This window comes from Chinchilla lanigera, unplaced genomic scaffold (genome assembly GCF_000276665.1).
Source record: "Chinchilla lanigera isolate Chin_1 unplaced genomic scaffold, ChiLan1.0 scaffold00098, whole genome shotgun sequence".
Lineage (NCBI taxonomy): Eukaryota > Metazoa > Chordata > Mammalia > Rodentia > Chinchillidae > Chinchilla > Chinchilla lanigera.
In genome coordinates this window covers 555,162-566,756 of record NW_004955499.1, presented here as the reverse complement: position 1 = coordinate 566,756, position 11,595 = coordinate 555,162, and the positions used below count along the sequence as shown (strand labels likewise).

General features: G+C 54.0%; 1 protein-coding gene across 1 annotated transcript in view; it reads right to left on the bottom strand.

Moving 5' to 3' along the window:
* LOC102004729 (histone-lysine N-methyltransferase PRDM9) overlaps positions 1 to 11,595 on the bottom strand; it is a gene marked incomplete at its 3' end in the record, with an annotated part of 13,125 nt that continues 1,530 nt past the window's right edge. Inside the window, 10 exon segments of the mRNA XM_013505574.1 lie at positions 1 to 18; positions 1,567 to 1,760; positions 3,021 to 3,088; positions 3,401 to 3,672; positions 3,863 to 3,964; positions 4,547 to 4,703; positions 6,782 to 6,831; positions 8,615 to 8,722; positions 8,996 to 9,119; positions 9,420 to 9,532. Of these exon segments, the coding sequence (XP_013361028.1) occupies positions 1 to 18; positions 1,567 to 1,760; positions 3,021 to 3,088; positions 3,401 to 3,672; positions 3,863 to 3,964; positions 4,547 to 4,703; positions 6,782 to 6,831; positions 8,615 to 8,722; positions 8,996 to 9,119; positions 9,420 to 9,488 (1,162 nt within the window).

Genomic DNA, 11,595 nt, shown 5'->3' with positions numbered 1-11,595 from the left:
TCGCTGGCTTTGGTGCTGCTGAAAGAAGTAGTTCCTGCTCAGGGGGAGGCGCGGCGGGTAACGCCTGACAGCACTGCCCAGGCGGACAGCACCGCGCAAGGTGACAGCACTGCCCAGGCGGACAACACCGCGCAAGGTGACAGCACTGCACAGGCCGAAGGCACTGCACAGGCCGACAGCACTGCCCAGGCTGACAACACCACACAAGGTGACAGCACTGCACAAGGTGACAGCACCACACAAGGTGACAGCACCGCACAAGGTGACAGCACCACACAAGGTGACAGCACCGCACAAGGTGACAGCACCACACAAGGTGACAGCACTGCACAAGGTGACAGCACCACAGAAGGTGACAGCAATGCACAAGGTGACAGCACTGCACAAGGTGACAGCACCACACAAGGTGACAGCACTGCCCAGGCCGACAACACCGCGCAAGGTGACAGCACTGCCCAGGCTCACAACACCGCACAAGGTGACAGCACTGCACAAGGTGACAGCACCACAGAAGGTGACAGCACTGCACAAGGTGACAGCACCACACAAGGTGACAGCACTGCACAGGCCGAGAGCGCTACACAGGTCGACAGCACTGCACAAACTGCCCCACCAACAGCTGCCCGCATGCTTTTCCCAATCCGATTTTACTTTCCAAAAGCTGAAATCCACACAACCTGCACAGGGGCCTTTCCTACATGGCAAGCGGACTACAGGCCTCCCTGGGCAGCGCAAGGGACCCGTGGAGCTGCAGGAGCCCTGCCGCGCACACTGCAGTCATCTCCTGCGTCATTTCCTGTCTTCCCTGGCCGCCCTGTGCCACGGCCCTCACCCAGATCCAGGGCCCTTTCCGGATGCCTGCTCCGCTGTTTTTCGATCCCACTGAGAACTAACGGGGCTTGATGACTTAGGTGCAAGTGTCCTTAGTGGCTTTTCCTGGGAGGGGACAGGGATCCCGATGATAAATCACTCAGTCGCTCCAAAGCTCCCCTGCCCTTTGCAAGAGAAAAAAGCAGCTCCAGCCTAGCTCTCCTTTGCCTCCCTAAACGGGCCAGACCTTAGCGTCCGCCCAACCCGGAGATGCCCAGCTATGGGACGCTGCGTAGGGCTCCATGTATGAGGAAAGCTGACAGTGAGTCTCACATGCAAAGTGACACGTGTGAAGACTCCCCTCTGCCCGGGTCTCCATCAGGAAGCAGGAGTCAAGCAGGACAGGCCCAGTGTCCCACTCCTCTTGGGTAAAGGGCTGTGGGTCCCACAGCCACATCACGGCCAGGAATGGCTTCTCTTCTGTGCTCCCCGAATCACCAGGTGAAAATATGTCCTTCCCTGGGGCTCACGCCAAGCATTCACACACTGGGCCTAGTTCACGTCTAAGCCGTTTCCAACACAGGGAAGTCCTGATTCACCATCTGTCCCGCCTCAGGCGTCTTCCCTCTGACGCCTACCGTCACCCTGCCCGCCCCTCTCTCACTGGAGACTGAAGCAGCCTCTTACAGGTTTAGCGTGAGAATTCCTGGGAGAGGCTTCCTTTCTTTTCTTTTGAGGAACCCCAGGGCTGCCTACCTCTCCCAGCTGCCTGATGTTTCTTCCACTTGCTGCCCCATTTGAGGCCCAGCTCATGGCCGTACTCGTCCCCGTACCAGACGAACAGCTCGCTGCCCGGCCCGATGGCCTGGCAGGTGCGGTAGAAGATCTGCCTGTGGTACTGAAAGGCCACGACGTTCTGCTCCTCCTCATTCCGGGCGCAGTTCACATACCTGCGGTTGAGGCCGAAAGAGCGGGTGATTCGCTTCGTGCCCCCTGTCCCATCTGCGTCCAGCCGTTCACTGAGCGGTGGACACTGGCCTGCTCTGACACCGCCCCCGACTCCTGGGGGCACCTCCTGTCCTCACCTCGGCCTCTTCTCCACAGTCCTGTGCCCACTGAGCTCCGAGTCCTCCAATGTCTCCCACCTCAGTTCCCAGTGTTCCATGTGCAACCCCAGACTGCCCTCCTCCTCACTGGGGTAGAACCCGGGACCCCTTGCCTTTCTAAACTGTAAATCAGTGTGCGGTTCTCCCGTGGAACTTGGTGCCGGGCGTGGACTCTGCTTCTGGAGTAGCCCCTGCCATGCCACCCCGGCCCAAGTTGTCTTCAGAGAGTCCCGGATCACCTGCCCGGGATGTTGCCTCCTCCCCCAGGTGCCGGTGGAAAATTCTGTTTGCCTTACACAGTGACACAGAACGGCAGCAGTGTGTCCCTACCCTCTAGCCTCTCTGATAAAGCAAGGGCCCCTCGTGGAAATCAGCGGGACACTCAGCATAGCGACCCCAGCTCCGGCAGCCCACTTCTCCCCAGGCTTGGGGCCAGTGTTGGTGTCTTTGAGGCCCTCTCCGCCTAAAGGTCCCTTGCTGTCACTTGTCCTGGTGCCCTGTGCTTCTTGAAGAAACTTCCAAGTTACAGGTAAATATTCCTATAGTAAAACCTCTCGGGCAACTCTGCCTTGGGCCCTCCACAGCCACACGGGCCTCTGTTCCATAAGGAAGTCCACTTCCTGAGCCGGAGCACGGCAGGGCCTCAATAACCGTTGATGGTGCACGCCTGTAATCCCAGCACTCGGGAGGCTGAGGCAGGAGGACTGTTGTGAGTTCGAGGCCAGCCTGGGCTACAAAGCGAGCTCAAGGCCAGCCTGAACTGGATAGTGAGACCCTGTCTCAAAAAGACAAAAATAAATAAATAAATAACCAATGTTGAATAAAGTGTGAATCCCATGTCACCAGTGAAACCAAGCTCTCCAGATTTATCCCAGGGTCTGAATTTTGTCTAGCCTGAAGATGTTCTTTGTGATGAAAGGTAAATTATGCTATTTATGTATCTATTTCCTTTTTCTGGAATGTTCACGATGTGGAAGAGCATAGAGTACAGAAAAAACAGAAGAGGCAGGTGAGAACCGACACGGGAGGCAGGACGGGAAGGAAAGGAACCGGGCTCTGAGGGATGAATGTCCTGCGTGGGACCCGGAAACCTGCCGTCCTCACCTCATCCAATTGGCCTTGGACGTGTCCTTGCCATCCACGTACTCGTAGCAGTGTCTGCCCTTGGTGATCTGAGTTTGGGAAAAGGAGTTAAAGTTCTCCCTTGGGAGGGATGATAACCGACCGCTTTACGTGACCCTACTGTCACCCGTGCCCGTCAGCCTGCCGACCACCCCCCAGCACGTACACGCGGGCGAGGCCGAGGCAGGGCGCGTCTACTGTGCGCCTCCGCTCCCACGCAGCATCTGATCCTCAAGCTGGGGTTCTGTGGTCCTTCCAGGACCATTCCACACACAGAGCTAAGCACCTTGTCCGTGCCCACATGGCAGCAGGGACATGGGGGGGGCAGCAGTGCCAGGACACAGGGAAGGAAGGCACCTCACCATCCATGAGTATCCGCTGTGGCCTGCCTCTTCGTCCTCTGTGATCTGACCCTCGTAGGGGCCAAAGTGAAGATCCAACGGCAGATCGAAGGCCTCGTTCCAGACTCCGAGCCCAGCCCCTGGAATGCTGGATGGGCCTATCCTCAGCCCGGGGGGCAGACTGAGCACTGCGCGGTCGGAAGACCCCTCGTCCACCACGCTGTCCTTTATAAACGCCGGGGGCCCGTGAACAGGACAGCTGTCGATGAAGTAGTTCTTGCACTTCTCACAATCTGAGGGGAGAGTGGCAGGGATTAGGAACGGCACCCTATGTGAGCTTCGGGATGAGCCTAGCACCCCTATCCTCTGCCCTCAATTCTGGACTCCATGTGACGAGAATGAGGGGCAACTTGAGCCCCAAATGACCGCGTGAATACCTAGCTGCACCTCCTCCTTGGGGAGCAGGCCAAGAGCGTCACTCACACAGGTAGTCGTCGTCCTGCGGCTCGCTGACCTCTTCATACGTATGACACTTTCTCTCTCGCAGGCTGTACATCTTCGGCTTAACTGCCTTTTTCCTGGGCTCTAAGGTGAAGCACAGAACAAGATGAACATCGGCCATCCGGGGTGTTTGTCCCTGCTTCTTCAGAAAACATGACATCTCTTACCGCCCAATTCTCACCCATCCTTCCTCACACTGCATCCCTGCTCACCCCGAGGGTCACATTTCTAGCTGTCCAGGGCCACGTGCAGAGCACAGGGCAGAAAGACCTCACCGGGCAGCACTAGGGTGTGCAGAGCTACCGCCATAGACGGGTGCATGGGCACCTTGCCGGTATGTATCAGCTGTTGTAGAGTGTGCTTAATGCTGCCAGAGGACAGAGGGGCTACGCACCCTTATGCTTATTTACTGACTAGCAGTTAGAAGCTCAGAGAGTCCACGAGATGTGTCCAAGTCCCCAGCCGCCCTATGTGGCTAAAACCCAAGTGAGTGATTTAAAGTCAAATTCCTACGCACTGCTCTCACGGCCCAACTGGTGGTCCCCTGCTCAGTCCTGCCCGAGGCCAGCCCACCCAAAGCCAGCTTCACAGCTCTGGGCCATCCTCACGATCCTTTGTAGAGGGCCTAGAAGGACTGGGTGTACATGCAAAAGCGCCTTCTCTTACCGAGTTTTCGTCTAGAGTGCTGTCCGGTGTTTTTCCCTTCTCTGGGAAAGGACTCTGGTGTCTGGGGCTTTTCTGAGTCGCTCGGGTCCTGTAAATTTGCTGGTCCTGGCAACTGCTTGAAACTAGGACCGTCACTTAACAGGGCCCTGGGCATTCCCTTGAACGAGAGACGCACATGTCAGCACCATGCAGGGCTTCATTTCTTTAGGGTGTGGGGCTTGATTTCACATGCACGGCTCTACTCCAACAGCCTGCAGTCTCCTGGGTGTGTGAATGCATTTGGCAAGTGCAGGAGCCCCGGTGGGTTGTGAATCCAGGACTGGAACCCATGTGCTGGGGCTCTGTCCTGCCAGCTTCCTCTCAAATCCACACAAGCGAGACTAAGGGAGGGTGGGTACTTGGGAAGACCAGGGAGCGAGTCAACGGAGACGTGAATGAAGGGGGTGCACCTTGTGGGGAAACAGAAGGCATTTTGCATGAAGGAGGAAACATTCGATGGGAGGGGACATGATGAAAATTAGAGAGGGTGCTGGGTGTGGGGGCACATGCCTGTAATCCCAGCACTCAGGAGGCTGAAGCAGAAGGATCGTTGTGAGTTCGAGACCATCCTGCGCTACAAAGTGAGCTCAAGGCCAGCCTGAACTGCAGCATAAGATCCTGTCTCAAAAAGACCAAAAAAAAAAAAAAAACAAACAAACAAAAAAGCAGAGAGGGGAAGAGACACACCTGGAAATGAGGCGAGCTGCCAGTGAAGCCGGGAAGAGGCGGAGGAAATGCTTGGAGAAATGCACCTGCGCAACTGAGACAACGATGCTAAAAGGCTCAGCGTGCCCTGCCCTTGCAGCACTTGCTGCGGAATTACATGAACTGGTTCCTATACCAATCTTGCTTGAAATCCTCTAATTCTCCTCAGTTTCCTGATCCACAAGGTGGCGTATATCGTAATTCTTAAGTGACAGTGAATGTGAAAGGTAAGAATGCTCACCCAGGTGTGTCATAAGCTCTCGGATGTAGCATAATGTGAGGTTAGCCATCCCACTCACAGTGCTGCTGTCACGTGACCTCCTCAGCCACTCTGCAATAAAATCCTAGCTCAAAGTCTTTATCTTAGGCCCTCCTTGACCCTGTTAATTTGTGAACTGGGAACTGCTCATTTTGAACACATTGAGGGCCTTCAAGGACCCTTGGTGAAGTGTCAGGGAAGGACCAGCGTGTCAGGGATGGACCAGTGTCCCCACAAGATCACAAGTCAAGGTGACAACTGAAACAATCATTCCAGACAATGTAAGAGTTGCCTCAGGCTGGAGAAGCTCCTTCCTCCCATAGCATGAGCGTCTCCAATCCTTCTGGGAAGACACCTTTCTCCCGAATAGTGTGTGACCTTTCTGCAGTCCTATCACCTTCTTGTCATTTCTCAGGCATCAAATCTGAAACTCCCCAGGGTTGGAGCTGCTTCCTCCCACGGAATGGGCCCCTCTGGGGGCTTGGGGAGGTCTGTCTCAGCCTCCATCTGGTTGGTCTCCAGTACAGTATCTGCCTGTGTATCTGTGAGCCCCTCAGAGTGTCTCAGTTCTCTCACTGGGGCACAGCAGACGACTGAGGTTGGAATAATAGGGTGGATGGTGTGGAGGTGTCCTGAAAACAGAGCACCAACTTCACAGCATGCTAAAAGTTCAGTGAGCTTGTATGTGCTTCAGAGAGGGTGTTTTAGGTTAGACCATCGCTGACTGTGAGCTCACTCACCCAGTAGAATATTTCCCTACCTAAGTTTCTTTCTCTATATAGGATTATAGGGTATTACCTACCTGATAGTGTTGTTGTAAGGTTCAAGTGGGCTTATACATTAAAATCACTATCTGAAATATCATGAAAATCAAACAAGAGGTAGCAATTGCTTTTTCTGCTCTTATTCTTCCTAAAAATGATAACAGCTGGGTGCAGTGATGCACACCTGTAATCCCAGCAAGGACAGGCTGAGGCAGGAGGATCACCGCAAGTTCCAGGCCAGCCTCTGCTACACAGTGTGTTCAAGGCCAGGCTGAACTACCGAACGAGACCCTGTCTCGAAACAGACAAACAAACAAGCCTAAAATTAAGGACAGCAGACACTGTGTTGAAGAAGTGAACGAAGGGAAGCAGCTGTCCCTAGGGTGCTCTGCACCTTCTTGTCTTACCTCTGTTTTGGCCCAGGATGAGGAGGAAGTTTCTGGTCAGTAGGACATGGGAGACACTCACCTTCCAGTGTTTACTCTGCTTCCCTTGAGAGGCCACCCAAGGAGGTTTGACTAAAAAGTGACGAGAAATCAGGGCTTTGGTTAGTAAATGTCTCCAAATGCTGGCGATTAATTTTTTTTTTTTTTTTGGTACCAGGAATCAAACTCAGGACCTTGTGCTTAACCAGCAGGTGCTTGTGCCACTAAGCCACATCCTCAGCCCACGGAGTGTCTTATTAGTGACACAGAATTCTGAACCACATAGTGAAGACCCACAGGATGATCCATGGGTGATATGAGAAGTTTCTAAAAACCCCTATGGCCTTTTTGTCTACAAAGAGCATCATTAACTCTATTTCAACGCCTTTAAAAATCAGACACAACCCCATTTCTCACCACTTGCTCACCACTTGTGTTTATAAGATACTGGTTATATCTATTTTAAAAACTGGAATCAATTGACACTAATGACAATGATCCTACGAGTAGAAGGAAATCATCTCTACATATAGAGGTCAGGGAAACAGAAGTTATCTAAATATCCACTTGACAATGAATGATAAAGAAAATAAGTCAAGTGCGTGCAATGAGCTATTACTTCTCTTGGAATAAGAAAGAAATCTGTTACACACTGCAACAGGGATGAAACTCAAAGATGTTTTGCTAAGCAAATAAGCCAGTTAGAAAAAGACAAATACTTCACACCTATGAAGCATCTAGAAACAAAAAGTAGACATAGAAGGTACAGTTGTGCCTCCAAGGGTCTCAGAGGAAGAGAAATGGGGTGTTGTTATTCATGGGGTATAGACTTTCAATCACACAGCACAAAAAAGTTGTGGAGCTCTGCTCACAACAATGCACAAATGGTTAACAATAGCGTGCACTTACAAGTTGTTAGAAGTGAAAGTGTATGTTGTGTGATTTCTTACTGTTACATGTGAAATCAATAGATTGACTTGGCTGGACATTTTACATGAGTCCAGATAAACATGTGCAGATATGTGGTGAGCCATGGGGGATATGTTTCCCACGGAGGCTGTCTTTTCACCTCAGAACCTTCACAAGCACACACAGGGTTTTCAAACCTCTCACGTAAGTGTCAAGAGTCTAAAGCACCCAAAATCCATAGGTGAGGGGTCACAGACCTGATTCAAGTTGCTTTCATTGGTTTAGGTATATTGACTCTCTGCTCTTCTCAACTCTCCTCTTTAAGCAGTAAAGAGGAAGTGAGCATCTCCTTTCTATTTCTTTGTTTGCTTGTTTGTTTTGAGACAGGTTCTCACTACAAAGTTCAGGCTGGCCTTCAGCTCACTCTGTCTCAAACTCACAATGATCCTCCTGCCTCAGCCTCCCGAGTGCTGGGATTACAAGCATGTGCCACCATGCCCAGCCTATGTGTCTTTATATGATGTTAATCACTTGCTTTTCCAAGACATCTAATCCAATGACCAAACTATTATAATAGTGTTAGAGAGAGATTTGGAGAGAGATTTGTCCCTCAGTTGAGGTTTCTTTAATCATCTTTTGATTAACAATGTTTAGAAACAACGTTCTTTTAAAAATGATAAATTAAAAACAGAAATAGTATGCAGATGACACTGGAGACCCTGGACATCCTTCCTAATTTAATCTGATCTCAGAATTCCACCACAACTGTTTTCCCATCTTTTTATTTCTCTTTCAAAATCCCAAACAAATAGAAATAGCCTCTTATCGTATATATTGTTTTGCATATTGCTTATTCGCCATCACCTATGTTTTCTAGGAGACCTTCCTTCTAGTTTCCTTCTGAGACCTATCTGAAAGCCAGGTCTGGCCCTACTGCGGGAGGTGCCCTGCAAGTCCCTGGCCTCACCTTGCTGCCGGGGCATCCATTCTTCGTCAGAATCCTCAGAGTCATCCAGCTGGGGTTTGCTGGTTCGCCTTCCACGACACATGAAAGCTGGTCGGTGGGCTCTGAGACCTGGGAAGGATCCAAACTTTCCGCATGACAAGGGAAGGACATCGAGGGAGCAGGGACAGAGGCAGCGGCAGTGCAAAGACACAAAGGCCAGGTGGGCTGGGGCTAGCGCCGCGCTCAGCTCTGCCCCGAGCCATACAACAAAGCTTCCCTCGAGCCTGGACTCTTAAGGAGAGAGGACTGCGTGCTGGTTAAGACAGAACCGTGGAGACGCAGGGCCTGGAGGGAGGCCTACTTCTGTCTCCTAGGCTGGTCCTGCCCACCATCTCTTGTTACCTATAGAAAGCATCATGGTGTAGCTGTTTTTCACGTTGCGGTAGCGTTTCTTCTCAAACTCTCCCATCTTGGCCCATTCTTCCTTGGAGAAGTATCTGGAAATGTCCTTGAAAGCATCTTTGACCTGGGGAAAAGAGAGTCCCTGTGACCTGCTAGCACAGGTCCGAAGATGGAGCTCCTCCTCCTTCCATCGTGCCCGCAGGGGGCTCCCAACCTGGCTCGCACGTCCCTGTGAAGCACACCGTCCCTCCCGACACGCGCTGTAACTCTGGGCACACGCATGGCCCCAGCTCCTTGCTGTCGGAGGCTGTGACATGAGGCTCCCTGGGGCCCAGGACTCAAGGCCCCATCCGGGGTCTGGTCCCCACAACCCTGGGCTGATGCTTTGCGGCCCAGCCTCGCTTCCCCTCCTCGGAGCATCTACCTTGGACTTCTGCCCGGCTCCTGCCGGGTCCTCCTCCGAGCTGTCCTCCGGGGTGCTGGGGGTACTCATGGGGCCTGGACAGCGGGCAGGGCAGGGCAGGTGCTGCAGAGGAGCTGGATCAAGCCCGGCCAGCAAGGGTTAGTTAAAGTCAGGGTTCCATTCTTCCTGCGAGCAAACGAGGGCCGAGGAAGGCATGGCGCCCCAAACCGAGGCCCTGTCCTGAAACAAGCCCTAACCCCAACCTTGGCTCTAGCCCTAAGCAAACCTAACTGGTGCGCTCGCTGAAACCCTAACCTAAACTAAGCCTAGAACTCACCCCAGCGCGAACCCTAGATCTCATCCAACCCTAACCCAACCCGCATCCCAACCCTAACCCTTGCCCCAAGGATAACAGAACCCCAACCCCAACCTAACGCAAACCATGCCCCAAACGAGAACCCAAGCTCAACTCTTAACGCTCGCGCCAACCCTAATCGAGTCCAACCCGAACATAACCTAAACCACATGCCAAATCTGAACCCAACTAAAACCCTCGCCCCAATCATAACCTAACCTAATCCTTATCCCAACCCAACCAGAAAAACCTAACCATCCCACCACCCAAACTCCAAACCCAACCCTACCCTCCCAGCGACCCTAACCTAACCTAACCCTAACCTAACCTCAGCCCTAGCCCTCACCCAGTCCTATTATTTCGTATATGTACTGCAGCACCGAGCACCCTCACCCCAACCCTAACCCAAATCCTAACATTTGCCCCAACCGCACCCAAACCTAGCCGCAGTACTAACCCCAATGCAACCCCGACCTAACATAATGCACGTCCCAAAGCGGAATCCAACCCAAATCCCCGCCCTACCCTCCCTGCGACGCAACCCTAACCCTAACTGTAACCCTCGCCCAAAACCTAACCCCAACCCGAATCCGCTTTCCAACACTACACTCAAACCAGCTAGGCGTGGCGGTGCACGGCTATAATCCCAGCCCTCGGGAGGCTGAAGCAGGCGGGTCATTGTGAGTTCGAAACCAAACTGGGCTACAAAGTGAGCTCCAGGCCAGTCTGAACTGCATATCGTGACCCTGTCTCAAAAAGACAAAAATAAATAAATAAAATAAACCCAACCCAACCCAAGGCCTAGACTCAACCCTAACTCCAAAACTCGTCCTCAAGGCAACCTTAAGCCTAACCCTAGTCCTCGTTCCACCCCAACCCCAACCCCAATGTAACCTAAAACGCGCCCCAAACCTCAAACCACGCCCAACCTTTACCCTGGACCCCATCCCAACCCCAACCTAACCCAGTTCTCCCCGCAAACCTAACCTAACCTGACCCTCCCCCAACCCCACCCCTATCCAAACCCTCTTCTGACCCTAACCCAACTCAGCCCCAGCCCTCGCCCCCACCCGAAACTCCCCCACTGGTGGTAAACCCCACGGAGCGGGAGGGGTCACCGCGCCGCTGCAGAGCAGAGCGGGGTTGGGGGTGGGGGGTTGGGGGTGGGGGTTTTGTCCCTGGGAACCCCGAGTTAGGGCGCAGTTGGGCGGGGAGAGGGTGTCCAGGTCACGGGGCGGGCGGACGCTGGGGATTCAGGGTTCGCAGGTGGGGTGGGGTCCCGGGGCTCAGCGGGGCGGCGGGGCTCAGGGCTGCGGCCCTGAGGGAAATGGGGCTCGGAAACTACAAGGGGGTGGGAACCTTGTTACTGGGAAAAGAGCACAGGGGCCCTGGAGCTGCGTGCCTGGGGAAGAAGGGGCGGGGCCTGCGGGAGGGGCGGGGTCTGTAAGGAGATGGGCAGGATCTGGGGGAGGGGCCCGCTGGAGGGGCGGGGTGTGCGGGGAGGCGGGGTCTGCGGGGAGAGGGGCGGGGCCAGCGCCTTGCGTGGCAGGGGTTGGCCCTGTGCAGGAGGGGCGCGGGAGTCCCCAAACCGCACCTTAAAGGAGGCCTAGGGATCGCGGAACCGGGTCCCAAACCTCACCGCAGCGCTCCCGCAGCCCCAACCCTCACAGCGAACCCCAACCGCAGAGTACCCCAACCGCGCCGCAAACCGACCCCAACCCAGACCGCATGGGACCCCAACCGAACCCAGCGCTCGCCCCGCGCGAACCCCAACCCGAAGCTTCTCCGGGGTGGCGGACGGGCGTCCCGGCCCGATATCGGGGTTCCCGTCGGGGCGGGGGC